The 25,660-nt window shown below is 37.2% G+C and overlaps 2 protein-coding genes across 2 annotated transcripts in view; both read right to left on the bottom strand.

Annotated features, from left to right (window-relative positions):
- The window catches only part of LOC149837116 (sodium/hydrogen exchanger 1-like), a 49,840-nt gene extending 41,428 nt beyond the window's left edge, over positions 1 to 8,412 (bottom strand). Inside the window, exons 1-7 of the mRNA XM_090007970.1 lie at positions 8,284 to 8,412; positions 3,409 to 3,527; positions 2,625 to 2,722; positions 1,512 to 1,571; positions 1,385 to 1,431; positions 1,102 to 1,296; positions 955 to 1,001 (exon numbers count right to left, since the gene is read on the bottom strand). Of these exons, the coding sequence (XP_089864096.1) occupies positions 955 to 1,001; positions 1,102 to 1,296; positions 1,385 to 1,431; positions 1,512 to 1,571; positions 2,625 to 2,722; positions 3,409 to 3,527; positions 8,284 to 8,412 (695 nt within the window). The remainder of the gene's footprint in view (positions 1 to 954; positions 1,002 to 1,101; positions 1,297 to 1,384; positions 1,432 to 1,511; positions 1,572 to 2,624; positions 2,723 to 3,408; positions 3,528 to 8,283) is intronic.
- A 4,524-nt stretch (positions 8,413 to 12,936) lies between these two features.
- On the bottom strand, positions 12,937 to 25,001 carry LOC149837115 (uncharacterized). The gene is made up of 2 exons (XM_090005829.1): positions 22,027 to 25,001; positions 12,937 to 13,367 (listed from the first exon to the last, which is right to left on the bottom strand). The coding sequence occupies exons 1-2, from the start codon at positions 24,986 to 24,988 to the stop codon at positions 13,030 to 13,032; spliced, it is 3,300 nt and encodes a 1,099-aa protein (XP_089861955.1). The 5' UTR covers positions 24,989 to 25,001; the 3' UTR covers positions 12,937 to 13,029.
- Positions 25,002 to 25,660: the final 659 nt, after the last annotated feature.

Raw genomic sequence — 25,660 nt, 5'->3', positions numbered from 1 at the left:
AGCTTATAAATTGCTTGTGATGCAATAGCTAGTGCCTTACGATTAAATTAGTTATTTGCCGATGGACTGAGCCATCTAATGGTAATTGTATGTATGGCGAGCATTGTTATGAATGCTTGTCTTATTCAGTTGCTTTGTTTGACTGGTGGATAGAGTTAGTTACTCTTCACTTATAGAATCAGTCGGATTACTATAATTGTCTGTTTAGCACTATGGTCCTTACTGCTCTTGTATTTAGCTGTTTGCTTTACTAGAGTTTTGCTTACTCCACAACACGTTTTGTCAGTTCTGCTAGTCTTGCTTTTTCCTGCTTGATCTAGTGATTATCTTGCTTATTGCAGTCTTTGTTCTTCCTTGTCTTTTTCACCCATATTAGTTTCTTGCGAAACTGACCCATTTCATGGGCAGGTGGTGAACAGGTTGAGACAGTTTGCAATGGCACGATGACGTGATGAGTTCAAGGTGAGACCCTTTCCCTGACGTTATGCTCCTGAGGATATTTTGGTAAATATAGTATAGAGTTTCTTTGAAAGCATCTCTTTTGATTAAAACTCTAAATTATTAAAACTGTGTTACCAAAACTTCGTTCTTTTTTTCATTTCAATAAAATATATATTTGAATTGCAAATCAGTTTGTAAAGGGAAGTTTGCGCTGTAATGCGCCCAAAGTCTAGGGACTTGCTATTTTAAACATGATTTTCCGCTGAACTCCTGTTTCAAACTCTGATAAATAATCGATTTCAAAGCTTTCAACCTTTTTCATAAAAGGTTTCAAGTCCACGATTTTGGGGTGTTACAGAAAGAAGCCAAAATCCATGAGAATCTGATGAAGTAAAATCGAGACAGTAGAATTAACCGTGAGCTCTACACAATGCAACTGACTCATTTGGACAACATGCAAAGCTTGGTTAAAAATCCAAAAGAGCTATAAACGAAGCAATATTTCACACAGACCTTCCAAAGTAGAGCATTTTGATGATGAAAGCACTCAGAAGGCCAGCCTGAAAATACACAGACAAGCAAAAAAATGGATAGAGAAAGAGAAATGATTATAAAAACAAAGAAGGTTTATGCAGCATCCCTGAAGTTTTTTCAACTTACAACTATACCAAGTAGAGTGCTGGTGAAAATTAGATAAAGGAAATTGCCCAGCAGCCTTAATGAAGTAACACCACCAATACTACTGAAATCAAGATTTGTGACTGCATTGAAGAGTACTATTGATGTGGCATCATTCACTACTCCTTCCCCAAATACAAGGCTGTAAAGCAAGGGTGTCTCATCTTGACTAAGAACCTTTAACAATTTAGAGCTCAAATAATCAGAAGCATAACCTTCAAATGAAAGTAAAATCTTTTCATACCAGCTTGATATTATGCAATACCTGTAAAGTACAAACAGAGTCCGTGGCTGAGAATATGGCACCTATAGCTGAAAAAATAAAAAATCTGAGGAATAAGGCATTATATAGTATATTAGACTCATAACTTGCGAACATAATCAATAGCTACCTAAATAATCCCCCGAGGTCAATGATGTCACAGCAATCTTTCTGAATAGAAAATAGGAACCTGCAATGTTTCATACTTACCAATTAGGTAAGAATCAGAATACAGTAGGTAATGTTGCTAGTAGACATACTGATTTGACCCAGTGAATGTTTTCTGATTCCAATAAATGCATGCTCATTGTTAAAAGAAACACTCTGCTTCAATTGGTCTGGTATTGTTGCTAGTAGACATACTGATTTGACCGAGTGAGTGTTTTCTGATTCCAATAAATGCATGCTCATTGTTAAAAGAAACACTCTGCTTCAATTGGTCTTCATTCACGAGAAGGGGACATGACATGCCAAGAAAAATGTTTTGCTAAGATTTCAAATAATTGTACCATTCATTTTCTTTTGGGAGGGTTATGCCCATAGAAACCACCTGCCTTAGATTGTCCTTTGGTCAACAGGGCCCAACACGAGTTTAGAATTTTAGATCTTCCAAAGCGGCACCTGACTTATGGATCCTGCCTCTAGGAAGCAGGCCTTCTTTGCATTCCATGTAAGCTACACATGGAATCTAATCCCAAAAAACAAAGGTCGACACAGCCTGGTCTGCATCATGCCATAAACCATTTCCCTCATTAGCTATTTTACCAGGAAGATAGTCCCCCTTATCTGTAGCAAATGTGCCGCTGATTTTTAACAATTGTTGTTACTATCATAGGATAACTCAAGCTATAACATCATATGTTACCAATAAAATTAGATGTTGAAGATAACAAACTAGCATATAATCCTCAAAATACAAGTGTTATTCTTATGAAAACAGTATAAATAAAGAGCTCAGTATAAAAGATAATTTAGCTTTGCACTCATACATCCATTGTAAAAGAAATTGGATTACAAGTAGCCAAGTCCTTGAAGGGATCGCCCCCATCAAAGATAATATCATGAATTAGATGTGCTTAGAACTAAATATTGATCCTGTACCACAAACAATCCTGAATTATTTGGTCATTTGCTTAAAAAAGTTTCCAGTTTCAAAATGACCAGATATTAAACTTCGAATTAAGGATTTTTTTTATCAAAGCCAGAATGAAAATGTTAGAGTAAGAGGTTATTCAACACTTACCAATTGTGATTATGCAAAAAGATATGAATGTGCCAACTGCTCCAAACATCAATATAGTTATGAAATTATGAAAGAATTGCTTTTTCTTGACCTGAAAGCTACAAAATATTTGAAATAATGAAAATAATCAAGAAGTTGGATATTTAAGTAAGAAGCATGTAACATATGTCTAAAATTTGGTATCGGTTTGTTAAATAAAATACTAATTAATTTGCAGAAATACCATATAAGATTCAATATAAGGAGGGACTATCATGTTACATTGATATGCTCAAGAACAAAAAGGAGTTCCAATAGAAAAACAGAAAGAAAATACTGACACGAGTTTCTATTTGCATGGAAAAATATAGTCCTGTTACTGAGTAAAAGCAAGTTGTGGCAATGGTCTTCATTTCAGTCAGCAAAAAAACGGTAAGTACAGATAAAGATCCTTGAGCAAACTTGCAAACTGTGTGAAGATTATGCTGCAACAAACATAAGAAAGAGAACCTTGTGAAACTTTAAATATCTTAGATTGATTTTACTAATCCAAATTTTCAAAAAATTATGTGCATCATATGCTAGAGAGGGACAACATAGGGATCCAACTGTGCACCAACATCCACTGCCAAAACTAAAAAATAATGGAAATCAACAATTTCATGTAAATCTTCAAAAATCCAAACAGACATTTCAGCAGAAGACAAATAGTCAGCAAACAAGGGTGTGTCGTTGGGGAAGGTGGGTGAGGGAGATGAGATATGGGCCGTGGGTGGGCAGTAGTGGAGAAGATGGAAGAACTTACCCTGCATTGAAAATTATGGGAGGAAGTAGAAATATGAAGAATAATTCCTCACTGAAAACTAGAACACGGGAACTTGTTCCTCTGGTAACCACCAGGGCTACTACTCCAGCCAGTAAACCCTACACCCATCAAACACAAATTAAGCAAGCAATAAAAGTTACACCAGAATGGTATGCTAACTCAAAGTATACATATACTCAAATAAGATCAAATCTAGCTATCTAAATACTTAGAAAAAATTTTATGCACTGACATAATAACTAATTTAAGTAAAAAATGCATTTTGTCTTGTAATTCAAGTTTTATATTTCCCAAAAGTACACATTCAATATTAATAGCACAACAAAATGCTCTAGAGAAGCTTATCTCCATAAGCCTTGTTGGGAATATAAATGTTGATCTGCAAGAGATAAAGAGTGATGCAACTGATTTAGTGTTAAAAGTGACGAAACTTGATTGTGGAAGGGTAGGGGATATTAAGAAAGGAAAAACTCAACATCAATTCCAGCTTAAACTAGATAATCCATTCCGAAGTTTTTAATTTGGAAGTATTCCTTTGCTACAAGTTCATATATTTCTTGAGTACTCTAGATATATGTTTATTTTCTATGTCTAACTGTGCAACCCAAAACTTGCCAAGTCCACACCTTAGGGATGCCTACCAAAACCAGGTTTACAGCTCCTATGTTTACTGCTGGCTATGTAAAGTGGGTGAATCTTCTTCAATCAAGATTAAGTTATGGTCAATGTTGTAAGTATCGTACCGTACTATACGACATAGTACGATACGTATCGTAACTATGGCCTCACTCGATACGATACACACTGGTATCACGATACGAGTATGTATCGTACGATACAGCCTTGTATCGTATTGTACAGTACGATACAGGTGTGGCACGCTTTAAAAAAGCCAAAGTTAACTTTTTTCATTTTGGGTTTTTAAGACCTCTTGAGGGTCAATTCTCTCATTTGTGTAGAGGCCTTTAGAGGAGAACCCACGTACCCTAAGAGGCATGAGAGTAATTTGGGTGCCCATTTGTGTGCAAGAGAGAGGGATGTTGTGGATTTCTCACGTAAGAGTGCATTTTCATCCTTTTTCAATCAAGAGAGTAGGCTAAGGTAACAAATCAATATTTTTTGCTTCCCATTGAATTTTTTGTTTTTGAAGATGGCATCAAAAGATCAAGCATGGCAATGGAGCACTCAAGTAGTGAGTGGAAACCAATTGAAAATCGAATGCAACTATTGCCATCATATTTTTTTCGGGTGGTATCTCTTAGTTGAAGCATCATTTAGCCGGGACACATCACAATGTTGCTGCCTGCATGTTAAGGCATTTACTGGATGCCGTGAAATGGTAATGCCAACAATACTCACTGGTTTGAGAGAAAAAAGACAAGAAAATGAGATGAGTGAGGCAGAAATGAGGTATGCATAGCCCTAGAAGGACGAAGATGAGCTCCTTACTTCTGAGCATACAACCCCTAGCATAACATCATAAGCAGGAAGTTCTGCAGCGAAAGAAAAAAGTGTGGTTGGTTCTAGTAGTAGTAGTGTCGCGGGCACAAAAAGAAGAGGAGGAGGAGGGAGTTTTTCGAGAAGAGGTAGAGCTAGAGACTCTATTAGGAGATTTTTCTCATCTAGGACTTCCGTGGGGCGAACATTTAGTCGTGCAGACAAATGTCGTAGTTGGGAAATGGTTCTATGATGTCTGCATTCTTTTTAATGTGGCAATTTCCTTTCATTTTCAGGCCATAACAGATGTCATAACCAGTATCGGGCTTGGATATAAAATGCATTCATATCATGATTTGAGAAAAAAACTTAGATACTAGTGTGAATGAAGTGAAGGCATATTATGATGAGATGAGGCAGTCATGTTGAGAAACTGGGTGTAGCATAATGGCAGATGGGTGGACAGACAAAAAGTTAAGGACCTTGAGAAAAAAATTTATCTATTGATCCAAAGAAACTATGTTTTTGAAGTTAATTGATTTGTCTGATATGCCCTGCCCAAGACAACATATGTATTGCTTAGAGTATTTGATCAGGTTGTGAAAGAGGTTCAACCTCAAAATATTGTTCAATTTATTATTGATAATGCAACAAATTATAGGGCAATAGATAAAGAATTGACAGAAAATTATGGGTCATCCTTTTGAACCCCATGTGCTGCCCATTGCATAGACCTCTTACTTGAGGACATCGGCAACATGGATGAGATAAAGCGTACAGTTGAATGCTGCCAAGAAATTACTAAATTTATTTACAAATTATACATTGATTTTGAGCCAAATAAGAAAGTACACTAGTGGTGCTGAGTTGATTCATAGGGCATTTACTAGATTTGCTACAAATTTTTTTACAGTGCAAAGTCTAATAAAGAATAGAACTACACTAAAAAAATGTTTTCATCAGATGAATGGAATGCATATCTGCATGCACAAAAAAGAAAACCAAGAGAAATTGTAGATTGTATTAAGAACTGAATTTTGGGATTGACACGTGAAGTTGTTGAGAATCACTATACCTTTGGTGAAGGTGCTTCGATTGGTTGACAGTGAAGACAGATCGGCTATGGGTTATCTCTATGAGGTCATGGATAAGGCAAAAAAGGTCATTAGAGATAATTTGAATGGGAAGAAAAAATTGTACATGTCTATATGGAACATCATTTATCATAGGTGGACTGGGCAACTTCATCAACCTCTTCATGCTGCAGTATATTATCTAAATCCCAAATTTAGATACTCCCCTATGTTTAAAATAGATAGGGAAGTCAACAAGGGGCTTTTGGATTGCATCAAAAGGTTAATCCTTGATTATGACATTCAAGGTCAAATTCATAAAAAATTAAAAATGTATGATAATGCATTGTATGATATAGGGAGACCTGCAGCAGTGTGAAACGATGCATCTAGGTAATTTATTTTATCTATTTTAATTTTAATTTCATATTGTTATTTAGTTATGATGTTTTGTATGATTGTATTTGTTATCGTCTTATTGATTTCTCATTTTCTTGTTTTTTTTCAAACATGTAGTAGACCAGGTTTAGAAATGATGTTCCAAATTTGAGAGTTTTTGTCATTCACATTCTCAACTAAACATGTAGTGCAAGTAAATATGAGGAAAACTGAAGCATCTTTGAACCAATCCATACAAAAAAAAGAAATAGATTGGAGCACAAAAGGCTAAATGACCTCGTTTACGTTCGCTACAACTTACGACTGAGGAAGAGGTATATAAAATTATAAAGTTTATTTGTAGTTTTTGTGTTTATTTAAATTTTTTTTATATCACACAAAACCCAAACTAATTTTAATTTTTTCATATCATCTTTTTAAGCAAACAGAAAAGTTATCATCAAGGAGGCACAAAGAGAAATTTGATCCCATCAATTTGAAACATTTTGATGTATTTGATGCATGAGTTTAAGAAGAAGCAAGCATTTTGAATGAACAGGACATTAAGTGGATCGACGTGGAAGGAGCACAGGTTGTAGATGATGAAGAGCCCACGTATATTGGAGACAGTGTGGATGTCGAAGGAAAAGGAGGAGGAGGAGAAGAAGAAGATAATGTTGATGATTGAGGTTATATTCTCAAAAAACTTGGTTATTTAACACTTAAGTGTTCATAAACTTGGTTATTTTGTTTTTGTTTATGTAATATGAAAGTATGAGTATTGTGGCATGTTCTTAATTGCAAAATATTAATATTTTGCATTGTTCTTTTGAGATATGCATACAATATTATCTACATTAGTTGATGTTTGATCTTACGCAACTCATACTACATAGATACATAAATGCTTCATATGTGATTTTATGATTGTATTTTGTGCAATTCATCATTGTTTCACATGTTATGATTTTTTTAGAATTTTTTCTGATTATTTCTTGATTTTTTTTGGATTTTTGAAATTTTTATATTAAAAAATTATGATTTTTTATGATACATCTAACTTTGGGCCCGACCGATACGGATAAAGATACACTACTTACAACCTTGATTATAGTTCTTAAGAAGAGTGCTTTTGTCATAAATGCTTTCAATCTCATAGATTTAGTCATTCTCCATGAAGCTTGGTCATTCTTATGGATATACCTTCCAATTGCATTAGCAGTCCAAGAACCCAGATGAAGGTGAAAGTTTTTAAGTCTTAACCAATTCATAATTGAATTTATGACGCTTCATTAGTTCAGGTGACAAACGAATATTTCATATGCATGCAGTATTCACACACATGCGCGCACACCCACATGGTATGCACATATATGCTACGATCTGGCTCTTGATGCCCCTGTTCAAGGTTCATATTCTAAACACAAAGAATCTTGAATCAGCAGAAAAGAGAAACATCTAACCTAACACCGCAGTTAAACCTAATTATGCTGAAATCAACCGGTATCACACCTACTGAATTCTCCCCTTTGCATTTTCTGGGTGTAATTGGGTTAAACTACCTTACATAGCCAATAACCTAAAAATCAGAAATAAAATGGCGTGAAAGGCCAACTTTAACACATAATCAAACATATTACAATCAGGTCTCTGATCAATGATTGTAACAAATGAAGACCAGAACACCTGATTCTTGCCCTAACAAAAAATATTCAATTAGAGCACCTAATCCCGATCATATCATCATTGAACCGCTAAGAATTTTAGACAACATACGAAAACAACTTAAATTAGTCTCTGTATTTCAGAAGCACTAAATTTCATCTTGAATAGGACACATCTAAAAGAAATCCTCCAACATGAGCTCCAATTTTGAACGTAATCTCGAAATCCTAACCAAAATTTGGATTCTAACGATCCGAGATCAGAATTGAACCGGAAACAGGAATGGGGGAGAGGATCCTACGATGATGAGGGCGTTGATGGACTCGTTCATCCACCGGTTCTCGCGGAGGAGGTGGCCGATGACGATGCAGGCACAGAGCAGGGAGAAGAAGAGGGTCAGCGAGAATACGGTACTTGGATCCAGCGCCATCGCCGTCGCCGTCGGACGGATAAAACAGGAGGTGACAAAGCAATCTGATTCCGACCGGAGAGGAACGAAGCCCTCCGAATTCTCCCTTCAATTTCGTGAATTAGGCCTCGAGTCGCAGAGAGTAATGCTGAGGCAGTGGAGGAAATTATATGAAAATTTCTGCATTAATTTAATTTTGAGATTTCTTGTAGGAAGAAGCGAGAGAGAGAGAGAGAGAGAATGGTCGCTGAAGAGACACTAGGCATGAACGTTTGGTTGGCGCTAAAATTTGAAGGGATTTGAAAAAGGACTCTCGTTGGAGTGGACCGACCCGAACCCGAACCCGAACCCGAACTCGGACAACCGATAAGCTGCATATAGAGGGCTGTCAACGGGTCAGATTTGTATCGGGTACCCGACCCGGCCCGAATCCCCGGAGTTGAAAAGTGCCGACCCAAATAATATTGGGTTTGACCCGAACCTGACCCGGGCAATATACGGGCCCGGCCTGGATCATGATATTTGTTGGTACCATACCTGACGCAACTTTTTTGCATGAGCCAGTTGGAGCATAGATCACCTAAACACTCTACCACATCAAGTCTAAGCCAGGCTCGATTACTTAATGGAGCATTTGAACCCAGGCCAAGTACCCATAGTTTTTTTCAGTTGAGAATCGGCATCGGTCAATTTACCTGAATCATTGGCCAAACGATTCCATGGCTGATACCATTTTGACAACATTGTTAGCATCTCTACGTAGAACTGCCATGCTTGAATTCAAGATCCATATGCTAACCAAACTCGAACCCGAACCCGTGACTCGGATCCAATGCCGGCAGTCGGGCCGTGGCCATCTATCATTATGTCATTAAAGCTAGATACCATTATCAGGTGGTCGATCGTCCCATCACAAAGCACGATTTTATAAGCATTAAAAAAATTTATAGCTTACAACTTGTCATGAAATCACGTTTTTACTAAAAAAAATATGAACCACGAATTTGTCCATGAGGTTTTATTGGGTTAACATGGTCCACACCTATAATTTGTAACTTGTTTGGATCGTCAGGTTGACATGACCAAATACTCTCTCTCTCTTTATATAAATATATATATATATATATATAGAGAGAGAGAGAGAGAGAGAGAGAGGTAGGTCATTTTTAATTCCAAATGCACACACGATGGACAATGCACGGAGTGGCATCACCTACACGTACGTGATGCACGTTCACCGCAATAAAACCTTCGATTTACAAAATCTTTCTGAATGAATGAACTAAGTCAAATTAAATAAACATCGAGATCTGAAAATACCTTTGTGGACTATTTTTGGGATTATGGTAGCCTTCTTTTGAAAAAAATATATTTTATATTTTGACCAGTTTGAAAGAAAAATCTGGTTCTCTCAAACCGTGAACCATAAAAATTATCAAAATTTACGGAGTGATTCTAAAACACTAGAAAATTCTCAAAAAAAAAATTTTGAGCATTAACAGAGCGACAGTTTGAGAGTTACATTGTCAGCAAGTTGAAACAAAAATTCTGTCGTAGCTGCAAGACTGCACGGATTTTGAAGAATTTTTATCTTTTGGAATATCTCGTATTTGTGTTTGAGATTTTTATGTGGGTTAGTATGGATCTAGAAGAAACTACAAAAAATTTCTTAGAGGACAAATCATTCTAGTAGGGAAATGAAAAATCTTAGAAGTTAACATGTAATTTCCCAAAACCTGTTCTATGGAAATATAAAAACAATAGGCATTCCAATATTTTTATCCTATGCTGGAATCGAATTTAAAGCAGCTTTTTTGTGGGTTGACAATATACATATCAAGTTGCTCACTGTAAAAATCTTGAAATTTTATCTTTTCTATACAATTCATGAATGAAGTTCCAATTGGATAGACAGTTTAACAAGACTATTATGAGAACAGAAACAATCAATTAGAATTTTCATCTCTTAATCCATAATGTATTTAGGTCTACATTTTTTTTGTATACTGATAATAGGTCGATTAATCTCTTGTAAAAATCCCAGCACTTTAATTATTTGTTCTGGATGATCTGTGGTTTATTCTTTTATATGGCATGTAAAATTTTTGTAATTACAGTTTTCTGAATAAGCGGTTTTGGGTTGAATGCCTTTGATGTATGAATGCCTATACTGTTATGAGATGCTACATATGATGTTGGGAATATAGTATTATGCATATGATACGAAACATGCCTATGATAATGATATGTGCATGCTAATGACATGGGCAGCATAAAGTAATGTACATATTATGTTGTGCAGTGTGGTTGCGATATGCACATCGTGTTAAATATATTATAGTGTTATGATATGCAAAATGTGTTTATGATGTGTGCATAAGGATGTAAATGTTGGATCATGTTTCGGATCACGCAGTTTCACAATCATAATCATGATATAAAACATGATATAAATCATAATATGCAGCAGAATACAAATCATGGTTTTCAGCAGATCGAAACAGAAACAGGGAGCAAGCATGTCGGTTTCCGCATCCAACCAAAATCCAGACAACAGCATATGAACAAACAGATGCGAAGAACATAATGAAAACAACAGAAACATGTTTAGATAATGTAATAGGCTAAGGCGTACGAAAGTACTCCCCTTAGAGAAGATTCGCCCCCACATATAGTGCAATCAGGGTTCCGACGTCAACCCCTTTCGAGATAACTCAGGAGAGAGAGAGAGATAGCAACAGGGAAAAAAGAAAATGCAGAGCCCTTCTTCAGAGATTAGTCAGTCTTGGATCTTTGTAACCCCAGCTGAGGAGACGTGACCTGTTAACGGACTTCGAAGAGTCGAGATCCGTTACGGAATCTGAAGAGCCATAACGGGCACAAACTTTGAGGAGTCGTGACCTGTTATCATTTCTCATACCCGTTGAAAAATCCAAATATTCACAGAAACTTTGGGCAAAAAGGTACTTTGGTCTTGATTGGATATGGCCCTAAAGGGCCAATTACCCGAACCCGACCCGTCTTGGCACGACACGGCGGGCAGGCGCGCGTGCGTGCACGTGTGTGTGGTAGTCATCCCAACCTCTTGTTCTCAGGAACAAGTGTAAGAGTTTACATGTGGCTTATAAAGCCCACAACAAACTCAAGCACAATCAATATGGGACTATTCCATGTCATCAAAACCACTTTTTCCAAAACAACCCATTTTCATATTTGAATTCTCTCTTCCCTTCATTCTTACACCTAACAGTAAATGCATATGGGTTATGATATGAAGCATGTGGCCATGATATGCTTACTAATGCAACACATTTGGAGATGGTGTTCGGGAAAAATATTTCATCAGCCCCAAATACGCAAACTCGGTTCACCTTGGACATTCGGTGGACAATTTTGATATTTTTGAATTTTCAAAATTTATTTTTAGTGTGTTTGATAATATTTTATCAAAAAATAGGTTTTAGATATTTAGATTTTAATTTTGAAACTTCTATAATTTTTATTTTAGTAGGATTAGTTTTGATGGCCTGTTAGGATTCGTTTGGGCCATCGGCGGGTGTATGCAGGTAGCTTTAATTTTTTTTATGGACTTGGATCCTCTTTCTTTATCTTAGGATTTGCTTTTTTTTCTGTCCAAATTCATTCTACTTGGATGCATATATTTTATCATTATGAGTTTGGATCCTTTAATTCTAACTTCTGGATCTAAATGATAGTTCATTTGGTAATGGCCTATTGAGCTAGTAGGAGGTAGGTCACCTCCTATTTGACCCAATGAACGCAACTCCCATTGGCCCAATAAGTGTTGGGTCATCTTTCATTGGACCAAGAAGAGATACCCATGCTATTGGTTCTCATGGGAGGTAGAGAACCTACTCTCAGGAGGAAGACAAGTTTCTGAAGAAAAAAAGAAAAATCCTTGGTGAGGAAGATCATTCTCCCACTCTTTTACCGTGGACGTGAGCTACTAGATTTCGTTTGGCGGTGCATAGACCAATCGATGGTCCGTGTTTGAGTTAAGAAACACCAGAAGGACACGTTTGGGATGAGTTAATGGGCAGATCCACAGGAGCTAATCCTCGAATCAACATTTTTCTTTCTCATTCACCACAGGGAGACAATGTAAAAGGCATCAAAAACTGAACATGAGATGGTCAACTTTGACATCAATAACACAAGGGACAATAAGAACATCCCACCCTGTTTAAGATGAGTAATCAATAGAGGAAACAAGGTTGGTGCAAACTAAATATTGATTCAATAGGATTTGAGTAGAAATGACACACAAAATGATTGTAATGTCAGCAGCCCAACATAAAGAGATTCAACCCAACATTAAAAAATTGATAGAAAAACAAAAAATACATATTCAATCATAATTAAAACAGCACAATGAAAAATAGAAAACACAGGGAGTTTTGTAAAAGGAACATGAAACAATATTTTTTTAAATACAGTCCACATAAAATTACATAAAGCAAAAAAAGATAAATTTCAAATCTATGAGTCTACTAGAGAGAGAGAGAGAGAGTAGCTATAGTCCTATTGAGAACAAGATAATTGAGAATTAGTTAGAGAAATCATGTCGAAAGGAATCCAAAATAAGATTGTCACAATGTACACTATAAATTAAAAATCTCAGGATTGACTGGCGAATTGTTGCTTGATCTTCTTCAGCCTCACCACTACATCTCTCATGTTGATCCTCTCTTCTGGAGATTCCTTGCAGCAAAGCAGGCCCACTTCAATGACTGACTCCAAACTACCAAGCACATTGTTATTTTCATCCGCAAGAATTGAGCTATCTATAACATCCTGTACTGCTTGTGGGAATGCTTCACTCACCCATTGCTTCAAGCAAAAATCTCCACTGAACATAGGGTCTGTAGGCTTCTTTCTAGTGAATGTCTCCAACAGAAGAATCCCATAGCTGTAGACATCTGCTCTAGTGGACAACTTGCCAATCAACCCAAATTCTACAACAACAACAACAACAACAACTACGCCTTCATCCCAAAACAATTGGGGTCAGCGATATGAACCAAAAAAGAAATTCATTTTGGGTCTTCCACATGAATCATTTTCCTCCAATCATTTCTATCCAACGCCATGTCCTCGGTGAGGTTCAAAGCATTCATATCCTTTCCTATCATCTCCATCCAAGTCTTCCTAGGCCTACCCCGACCTCTTTTAACTAATATATTTTCCCATTTCTCCAACCTTCTAACTGGAGCATCATTAGGCCTTCGCCGAATATGTCCAAACCACCGTAAACGATTCTCTCGCATCTTATTTTCAATGGGTGCAACACCTACCTTCTTACGTATCTCTTCGTTCCGAATCTTATCTTTTATTGTATTTCCACACATCCATCTAAGCATCCGCATCTCAGCTACACTCATTTTTGAATATGATGTCTCTTGGCAGCCCAACATTCCGTACCATATAGTAAAGCGGGTCTAATAGTCGTCCTATAAAACTTTTCCTTCAACCGCAATGGCATTCTACGATCGCACAGCACTCCAGTAGCACTTTTCCATTTCATCCACCCAACCTTTATCCTATGATTTACATCTCCATCAATTTCTCCATACTTTTGAATGATGGATCCCAAATATTTGAAATAATCATTCACCGGTATATCTTGCTCACCAAGCTTCACTACACTCCCATCCCTACTTCGTTGCTTACTAAACCGACATTCCATATATTCAGTCTTACTCTTACTCAACTTAAAACCTCTAGCTTCCAATGTCTGTCTCCATAATTCTAACTTAGCATTAACCCCAGCTCTAGACTCATCAATCAAAACAATATCATCAGCAAACAACATACACCACGGTACATTTTCTTGAATTGATCTCGTAAGCTCATCCATCACTATCGCAAATAGGAAAGGGCTTAAAGCAGATCCTTGATGTAACCCAACCGTTATCGGAAAATTGGTTGTCACCCCTCCACAAGTGCGGACATTGGTTACTACTCCTTCATACATATCTTTAATTATACTAATGTACTTGAGAGAAACACCTTTCTTCATCATTGTCCACCAGAGAACGTCCCTAGGTACTCTATCGTATGCCTTCTCTAAATCAATAAAAACCATATGCAAATCTTTGTTCCTCTCTCTATATCTTTCAATAAGTTGTCTAAGAAGATGTATAGCTTCCATAGTTGATCTTCTAGGCATAAAACATTTTCCTCCAATCATTTCTATCCAACGCCATGTCCTCGGTGAGGTTCAAAGCATTCATATCCTTTCCTATCATCTCCATCCAAGTCTTCCTAGGCCTACCCCGACCTCTTTTAACTAATATATTTTCCCATTTCTCCAACCTTCTAACTGGAGCATCATTAGGCCTTCGCCGAATATGTCCAAACCACCGTAAACGATTCTCTCGCATCTTATTTTCAATGGGTGCAACACCTACCTTCTTACGTATCTCTTCGTTCCGAATCTTATCTTTTATTGTATTTCCACACATCCATCTAAGCATCCGCATCTCAGCTACACTCATTTTTGAATATGATGTCTCTTGGCAGCCCAACATTCCGTACCATATAGTAAAGCGGGTCTAATAGTCGTCCTATAAAACTTTCCCTTCAACCGCAATGGCATTCTACGATCGCACAGCACTCCAGTAGCACTTTTCCATTTCATCCACCCAACCTTTATCCTATGATTTACATCTCCATCAATTTCTCCATACTTTTGAATGATGGATCCCAAATATTTGAAATAATCATTCACCGGTATATCTTGCTCACCAAGCTTCACTACACTCCCATCCCTACTTCGTTGCTTACTAAACCGACATTTCATATATTCAGTCTTACTCTTACTCAACTTAAAACCTCTAGCTTCCAATGTCTGTCTCCATAATTCTAACTTAGCATTAACCCCAGCTCTAGACTCATCAATCAAAACAATATCATCAGCAAACAACATACACCACGGTACATTTTCTTGAATTGATCTCGTAAGCTCATCCATCACTATCGCAAATAGGAAAGGGCTTAAAGCAGATCCTTGATGTAACCCAACCGTTATCGGAAAATTGGTTGTCACCCCTCCACAAGTGCGGACATTGGTTACTACTCCTTCATACATATCTTTAATTATACTAATGTACTTGAGAGAAACACCTTTCTTCATCATTGTCCACCAGAGAACGTCCCTAGGTACTCTATCGTATGCCTTCTCTAAATCAATAAAAACCATATGCAAATCTTTGTTCCTCTCTCTATATCTTTCAATAAGTTGTCTAAGAAGATGTATAGCTTCCATAGTTGATCTTCCAGGCATAAAACATTTTCCTCCAATCATTTCTATCCAACGCCATGTCCTCGGTGAGGTTCAAAGCATTCATATCCTTTCCTATCATCTCCATCCAAGTCTTCCTAGGCCTACCCCGACCTCTTTTAACTAATATATTTTCCCATTTCTCCAACCTTCTAACTGGAGCATCATTAGGCCTTCGCCGAATATGTCCAAACCACCGTAAACGATTCTCTCGCATCTTATTTTCAATGGGTGCAACACCTACCTTCTTACGTATCTCTTCGTTCCGAATCTTATCTTTTATTGTATTTCCACACATCCATCTAAGCATCCGCATCTCAGCTACACTCATTTTTGAATATGATGTCTCTTGGCAGCCCAACATTCCGTACCATATAGTAAAGCGGGTCTAATAGTCGTCCTATAAAACTTTCCCTTCAACCGCAATGGCATTCTACGATCGCACAGCACTCCAGTAGCACTTTTCCATTTCATCCACCCAACCTTTATCCTATGATTTACATCTCCATCAATTTCTCCATACTTTTGAATGATGGATCCCAAATATTTGAAATAATCATTCACCGGTATATCTTGCTCACCAAGCTTCACTACACTCCCATCCCTACTTCGTTGCTTACTAAACCGACATTCCATATATTCAGTCTTACTCTTACTCAACTTAAAACCTCTAGCTTCCAATGTCTGTCTCCATAATTCTAACTTAGCATTAACCCCAGCTCTAGACTCATCAATCAAAACAATATCATCAGCAAACAACATACACCACGGTACATTTTCTTGAATTGATCTCGTAAGCTCATCCATCACTATCGCAAATAGGAAAGGGCTTAAAGCAGATCCTTGATGTAACCCAACCGTTATCGGAAAATTGGTTGTCACCCCTCCACAAGTGCGGACATTGGTTACTACTCCTTCATACATATCTTTAATTATACTAATGTACTTGAGAGAAACACCTTTCTTCATCATTGTCCACCAGAGAACGTCCCTAGGTACTCTATCGTATGCCTTCTCTAAATCAATAAAAACCATATGCAAATCTTTGTTCCTCTCTCTATATCTTTCAATAAGTTGTCTAAGAAGATGTATAGCTTCCATAGTTGATCTTCCAGGCATAAAACCAAATTGATTCTCCGATATCATGAAAACCTTCCTCAACCTAGACTCAATCACCCTCTCCCAAAGTTTCATAGTATGACTCATGAGTTTTATACCACGATAGTTTGTGCAATCTTGTATATCACCCTTATTCTTATATAAAGGCACCAAAGTACTCTTCCTCCACTCATTAGGCATCTTATTTGTTCGCCAAATCAAGTTAAAAAGATTTGTCAACCATTCTAAACCTTTCTCTCCCAAGCATTTCCAAGCCTCGATAGGTATACCATCTGGGCCAACTGCCCTTCTTGATTTCATTTTCTTCAAAGCCTCTGCAATTTCTTTCTTTTGAATCTTGCGCATGAAGTCACGATTTATCTCATGAAAAGGAATGGAGAAGTCTCCAAGATCTTGAGCATGACTATCATTAAATAGCTTATCAAAATAATCTTTCCATCTCTCCTTAATCTCCTCATCTTTGACTAAAACCCTTTGCGTTTCATCTTTGATACATCTAACCATACCCAAATCCTTCGATTTCCTATCTCTCATCTTTGCAAGCCTATAAATATCCTTCTCGCCTTCTTTGGTATCCAACTTGTCATAAACCTCCTTATATACCTTAGCCCTCGCGTTTCGAACAACTTTTTTAGCTTCCTTCTTTGCTATCATATACTTCTCCAAATTCTCATTATCACGACTCTTACTTAGATTTCTATAACACTCTCTTTTAACCTTAATAGCTAATTTGACATCCTCGTTCCACCATGATGTATCCTTACCTAGTGGTGCACCGCCTTTAGACTCACCCAATACCTCCTTAGCTACTTTTCTCATACCACCCGCTATCTTATTCCACATTGATTCTGAATCCTCCTCGAGACACCAATCAACTTCCTTAACTACCTGCTCTACAAACATTCCTTGTTTAGCTCCTTTCAGTGCCCACCACTTAATTCTAGGATCTATCCTATGTCTATCCCTTTTGCGGCATTGTCTAATTCTAAGATCTAAAATTAAGACTCTATGTTGTGTAGCTACACTTTCTCCTGGTATAACCTTACAATCGATGCAACAACCCCTATCTCTCTTTCTAAGTAGGAAAAAATCTATCTGACTCGTATTAACCCCACTTTTAAATGTTACTAGGTGAGACTCCCTCTTCCTAAACCAAGTGTTTGCTAAGATCATATCATAGGACAAACAAAAATCTAAAATCCTTTCTCCACTTTCATTTCTTTCTCCTATACCATATCCTCCATGGATATTCTCAAATCCCTCCCTACTAATGCCTACATGTCCATTAAGGTCACCGCCGATGAAAAGCTTTTCTCCATAAGATGTCTCTTGTACTACTCCATCTAAATCTTCCCAAAATTGATGCTTAATGGAATCATCTAAACCTACTTGAGGTGCATAAACACTAATAATATTAATAATATCCGTACCTAATACTAATTTAATAAGTAAAATTCTATCACCCTTCCTACGGACCTCAACTACATTATCTATAAACTGACGACTCATAACAATCCCTACTCCATTCCTATTCCTATTTATTCCTGTATACCAAATCTTATATCCCCAAGGTTCTATCACTTTAGCTTTCTCACCTACCCATTTGGTCTCTTGAAGACATAAAATATCAATCTTTCTCCTACACATAACATCTACTAACTCTACCAACTTACCAGTTAAAGACCCTATGTTCCAAGTGGCTAACCTAATTTTATGGTCTTGGACTAACTTCTTTACCCCCACCCGTCCAACAAAGTGAGGGAACCCTTGCCTATTTGACACCACACCCGGGCGCCGGTGTGACGCGTCGCTTCTGGGCGACGACCTAGCAACCCTTGCACATTTATCACTGCCTCCGGGCCTAGAGAGTACAGCGCGTCGCTCAGTAGGGAACGCCCCAACGAAATTCTCATATTGGTTCATTTTCATAGGATATGACAAAGTTTTTATGCTGGCTGTCACAGGCCTACCGCAACCCTCCTCCTTTATCCGGGCTTGGGACCGGCAGTGTATAACTACACAGGCGGAGTTAATCAACCCAAATTCTGCTTTACAATAATCATGACATTAGTGTAGTAAATCAGCCAAAGAAACCCACAAAACTAAATAGGCTACAAGCATTAGAAACGGTTGATCTGTGCACCTTATCCAAAATTTAAGCCATAAAACTTTACCTTATCCAATTTCTAGTTTATCATAAAATGTTGCAATTCAAGAACAAAAAGGTTATTTCAAACAATACAAAACGGTAAATAATAGCACCAGTACTAAAAAGTGAAAAGTAAAAAGTAAAAGAGATTAGTGATTGATTACTAGTTTATCATAAAATGTTGAACAAAAAGGTTATTTAAACAATACAAAACGGTAAATAATAGCACCAGTACTAAAAAGTGAAAAGTAAAAGAGATTAGTGATTGATTACTAGTTTATCATAAAATGTTGCAATTCAAGAACAAAAAGGTTATTTAAACAATACAAAACGGTAAATAATAGCACCAGTACTAAAAAGTGAAAAGTGAAAAGTAAAAAGTAAAAGAGATTAGTGATTGATGAGTTAGGCTCTATATATCCTAGATCTAAATGATTGAACCAATACTGAACCTGCATCTTGTAGACAAAATAATACATGATAGAAGCTAGTTAAAATTCTCTCCAATCCTATGATCTAACTTGTTGACAGCCATAGGCTCATAGGGATAAACCCCGTAATCTATCTCATTGACAGCCTCAACTTTGGAAGATTGCCAACATAGCCACCACACAAACTTAAGCTACAAAGCATCATATGGTGGCCGTTTCACATTGTGGACGCAATTGTGCTGACAACTTGGATTTTCCAATTCCAACACGTGGGTAATTTTTCAAGGGATTTTAAAAAACGACTCAAAATCTTTGTAAAATTTCAGATTCAAAAAATTATTTTTTACATCAAACCAACCATCTTAAACATACTATGGGATGAGAATTGTTAAAAAAAAAGCATTGAAAAAGCTATTTATGCTCATTTTGCATGTTTCCATAATATATATATATATATATATATATATATATATATATATATATATATATATATATATATATATATATATATATATATATATATATATATAAAAAGAAGCAGAGCCATCCAAACAAAGGAAGGTACAAATCGTCAAACTACTTTTAAAAATCATATTTAAATGCACTTTTTAAAGAATCCATTAACCACACGTGATCTTCGTTATCAGAAACCTAAGAACTGACTTATCGCAAACTTTTTTGATACACAGATTGGTTTTTTGCGATATAAAAAACTTCTAAAATTTAAACCATTGTTTTTTGGCTTATTATAATATCCTGCATACGCATAGAAAAAATTTGCTATAAGATCCATTTCTTAGATTTTTAACCACGGAGATCACATCCATATGGGCATATTTGTAAAAAAAAAACACTTTTAAAATCTATTCTCCAAAGTGGTTTGAATGGTTTGTACTTTCTGTTAGGTCCTGTTAGGATCCTCCCAAAATCATACTTTCAGGTGATTCGTTAGATGTGTTTATCATTGTTTACTCAATAAAGAACATGTATTTGATTAAGATTTCTTAGGCTTAGATGCGTATTTAAAAGAGGTAAAAAATCAATGGTTGGTATTATACTAAAATTTGATGATAAAATATTTATACTTTTACATCAAATCAATTTGAAAGAAAGCTTATTTCCTAGTAAATAAGCAATGATAAACACATCTAATGGTTTAGATAAAACGAAAAATATTTGAAAGTTTGATTTTTAGAGGGTTCTAACTGGACCTAACGAAAAAATGGTAGAACCATCCCCCTTCTCTGTCTATCTCTTCATATATATATATATATATATATATATATATATATATATATATATATATATATATATATATATATATATATATAGAGAGAGAGAGAGAGAGAGAGAGAGAGAGAGAGAGAGAGAGAGAATAGTGAATGCACTGTTAATCACACATACGATCAAGTGTGCGGGTGAATTGTCAAGCAATAGCTCGTTGATAAAAGCATTTACCTTTATTCCTAGTCATATATATAGGAAGATGGAAACACATGATGCTAAATGAAATATGCTATTGGATTTTCAGTGTTTTTACAAAATTATGACCATACAAGTGTGATTTATATGCTGGTTTTTATAGGTTTCACTTTTTAGAGCATTTGTTTTTTATAAGGTTGCAAAAATCAATGGCCTACAATTTTCATAATTTTTCAAGGCTCCTAACACAATTTTTCATCCAAAATGCATGATCTAAGTGTCAATTTCTAGTAAATCAATCCTACTAAATAGAGCTATGAGATGAGAATTTCGGAAACAAACACCAAAAATCCATTAGCATGTTTTATTTAGCACTGTGGTCATTTTTTAGGTTACCATATATATATATATATATATATATATATATATATATATATATATATATATATATATATATATATATATATATATATATATATATATATATATATGTGATTTCGAATAAGGGTCAATGCTTTTACGAGGAGTTATTGCTTGACAATTGGCATACACAATTGATCATGTGTGTGATGAGCGCCTTTGCACATCTGCTGTGGCATTTGCTATATATTATACCTCTTCCTCCTTCTCTTTATATATATATATATATATATATATATATATATATATATATATATATATATATATATATATATATATATATATATATATATATAGTGAGAGAGAGAATAGGGATGGTTCTACCCTTTTTTCGTTATGCCCAGTTAGAACCTTCTAAAAATAATACTTTCAAGTATTTTTTGTTTGACTAGTGCATTTGGGATCAAGGCCGTCAGGTGTTTGACATCGTGGTCAAGATGGTCCAGGACAACTTTTACTGAACCGTCGGATCCAGGACAACTTTTCTCCTTTGGCATAAGACCCACGTCCCCTACCCTCGGCGCATTGCCAAAATACAATTTTTTTTTTTTTGTATTCTCAAATCACCACCGTCCAAAATTCAATCGCCACTACTCATTATGCAAGCAGTAGGGCCTGATGTCATCGTTTTACAGCAGGTGGTGGTGATTGAAGTGAGAACGGTGGTGATTTCGAAACACAGAAAATTTTTTTTTTTTTTGGGCAAATCACCTGATCTGTCCTATGCAGGACATGGGCCAATCGAACACGCACAAAGATTTGAAAAAAATGTGGTCATCGGTTACAAATACCTGGTGCAATGTACCCAAATGTGCCAAGAGTGGATGTAAGTGTAGAAGAGCTGGTTTGCTCTAGCATCCTGGCAATTCCAAAATCACTAACATGTCCAATCATGTCCTCGTCCAAAAGTATGTTGCTTGGCTTCAGATCACAATGAACAATTGGTTCTGAATAATCATAATGAAGATACTCCATAGCTTGTGCTACATCCACCATGATGTCCAGTCTCTGAAGAAGACTCAAGCGATCATCTTCAGAGTATAGCCACTTGTCCAAGCTTCCATTGGGCATGTATTGAAGGACTAATGCTTTGAAATCTAGATTGGAGCAAGCGGTGATTACCCTTACAAGATTTCTGTGACGAATTTTACGCATGATCTCACACTCTCTGTGGAAGCTTTTTGATGCCCCCTCCATTGGCAAATTGAAAACCTTAATGGCGACCACCTGCTCATCTGAGAGAACCCCTTTGTACACCAAGCCGACGCTCCCACTTCCGATCAAGTTGTGCTCGCTAAACTCATTTGTTGCACGCGATAGTTCAGTATATGAGACCATTGGATGTTTAGTTACAGATGACTCAACATCAGGGGCACGCAGTTGTGTGCTTTTTCTGCAGTAGAATATCACAGCAAGCATGCATATAATGAAGACAAGGCACGAACCTCCAGCAATGCATGCAACAGCTACAATGGAAATGGACCTTTTCGTCGACTTGTTTGTGACCGGACATGGTCGTAATTGAAACTTGGTTTCTCCACATAGTGCATAATTTCCCATGAATGACTCAGCAGTAAGATTTGAAAAGATGCCACTTGTTGGAATTTGTCCCTCTAATCGATTGAAAGATAGGTTTAGGAAGGTAAGATGTTTGAGTGACGCTAATGACTCTGGGATTGTACCAGAGAGATTGTTAAGGGAAAGGTCCAGGGTATCAATGTTTAACAATTTGCTAAACATCTGGGGAATAGGCCCTTGAAATGAGTTGCTTGAGAGGTTCAGATACTGAAGCATTTGAAGGTTTGATAAAGCCACAGGCAACTCTCCCGATAACTTGTTTGCTGAAAGGTCCAAGCGGTACAGAGTTTCTCCCAAGTTTCCCACCTCCGAAGGGATCGGTCCGATCAGTTGGTTTTGTGATATGTCCAAAATGCCCAGGTGCTTTAGGTACCCAATACTAGAAGGGATCGTTGGCGACAAATTGTTGGAAGACAGATACAATCTTTCTAGGTGACTAAGATTCTGTATGGAATTTGATATCGACCCAACCAAGTTATTACTTCCAAGATTTAGTATGATCAGGTTCTCCAAATGGTAGAATGAGTTCGGGATTGATCCTTCCAACCCGTTACCGAATAAAATCATCCGCCGCAAATTCTGCAACCGTCCTATATTTGGCGGAATGGCTCCACCTAAGCTGTTTCCCGACAACTCCAATTCCTCCAAGTTGGTCAAGTTTGTGATCTCCAATGGGATGCTACCCTCGATCTGATTGAATCCCAAGAAAATGGTTCCAAGGTTGCTGGATAAGTTCCCTATGGAAGCAGGAAGGAATCCGTTAAGTTGATTATACGTAAGTTCAAGATCCTCTAAAAGCCTACACTTTGTCATAGCATCAAGAAGAGCAATTTCATTGTGTTCAGGTACATTTGTCAACTTGTTGATGGCAAGGTGAAGAACTTGGAGGCTCGGCAAACTACCTAATTCCAAGGGTATTGGCCCACTAAAGTCATTCTGAGTCAACTCAATTGTTTCGAGCATGGAAGCATTAGAAAGAGAGGCAGGTATCTGACCATTCAAATAGTTCGCGAAAAGATACAGGCCGGTGAGATTAGGCAGTGACTTGCCCATGTCTAACGGGAGTGGGCCAGATAGCTGATTGCTGGCAAGTGTAATTTCTTTGAGAGAGGTGATATTAAATATGGAAGAAGGTATCAGGCCTGTGAGATGATTGCCGCTCAAATCCAGATTTTTCAGCTGAGCTAGAGACCCAAGTTCACCACGTATAGGCCCTTTCAATCTACAGCTCCGCAAATTTAGATCTGTAAGCAAGGAACAGTTGGAGAGAGAGACGGGCAGCTGTCCACCCAAGAGGACACCACTGAGATCGAGCTTTTGGAGATTAGGAAGCGCATCGCCAACGTTTAATGGGAGTTTCCCCGTTAGGAGGCTATTGTTTGATAATTGTAGGACTTCAAGGGATGAGATGTTGAATATGGTCGACGGAATGGCCCCCGTAAGGCTGTTGGATGACAATTCCAAATCTTGCAAGGCGCCTAGGCTCCCCAATTCTGCAGGTATGTTCCCCTGCAACTCATTATTAAACAGGCGCAGGTATTGAAGACTTGAAAGGTTTGCCAATGCTTGCGGAATCGTGCCGTTGAGCTTGTTGAAGCCAAGAAATAAGTACCAGAGATTTGGGAGACTCCCCAACCACACAGGGATGTTCCCCGTGAATTGGTTGTAAGACAATTTTAGTACCTGAAGATTTTGGCAGTGAGCCAGACTCGGTGGGATCGTTCCTTCAAGATTGTTCATGGCCAGACCGAGTTCCTGCAAGTAGACCAAGCGACCAAAGTCGATATCGTGTATGGTACCATGGAAGGCATTGTATGCGAGAACAAGAACACTTAGGAATGAGAGATTGGCGATGTGTGGAGAAAGAGTGCCTCCCAGTGACATAACGGTGAGCTCCAGAACCACCACTCTCTGCCTGCGGCGGCTACATGTGACGCCATACCATTGGCAGAAGGAGATGTTGGTGTTCCAATTTGATAATGCGTTGTAGGGATCACTGGTAACGTAGGATTTGAAGGAGAGTAAAGCAGACTGATCGGTGTTATTGCTTAGAAGATGCACAGGAACAGATGGCAAGCTGTTGCTGCCGCTAACAAGCGCGAAGAAGAGAGAGCTGATGGAAGAAAGAACACACAATAGGTGCAGCAGAGCCGACTGAAAGGAGGCCATGAGCATGATGAGTTAGGATGAGGAGAAAACTCGATGAGACTGCATATGTATGCAAAAACCAAAAAGATAAGATCACATCAAACCGCCACTGTGCGTGTAGGCCATAGCCATAATTAAATGGGCCATCCGACTATGCATTGCGGTAACTGATCCATATTCGAAACTTACATTAGGTCAGATCTGATATACTCGGTCATGTGGGCCAATTTGGATCTTCTAATTAAGAAATATTAGATATTTCATAACGAAAGAATCCAGGATACTTGCGGAACCTTGAGAGGTCGGCTGACTTCTTATGCACGGTAACCTTGAGACTCCAAGTCGGGTTAGTATTACTTTTTAGTGAAAAAGTATATACGGTTCACACAGATAAAATTTTATTAATAATTTAATTTTTTTCTCAAAGTTTATCAGACATGAGAAAATAATGATTATATAACTATTCAATGACATAAAATTTAAGTAACAATTACTTTGCTGCAAAGTTGGAACTAGTGTGCTTTAAACCTACTTTTGTAATTATACAAAAGTAAATTTACAACTCAATAAAGAATAATTATAACTAAATAATGATTTTAACTTACAATTGTAGACACTCGTTCACACCAAACTACAATACTAGGTTGGCTATACCGGTTATTCGATTTGAGCCTATAACAAAAGATTACAATGATATAT

Source organism: Nuphar pumila, chromosome 5, assembly GCF_984573655.1.
Source record: "Nuphar pumila chromosome 5, dmNupPumi1.hap1.1, whole genome shotgun sequence".
NCBI lineage: Eukaryota > Viridiplantae > Streptophyta > Magnoliopsida > Nymphaeales > Nymphaeaceae > Nuphar > Nuphar pumila.
The sequence above is the reverse complement of the archived record's forward strand: the minus strand, read 5'-3'. Positions and strand labels throughout refer to the sequence as shown.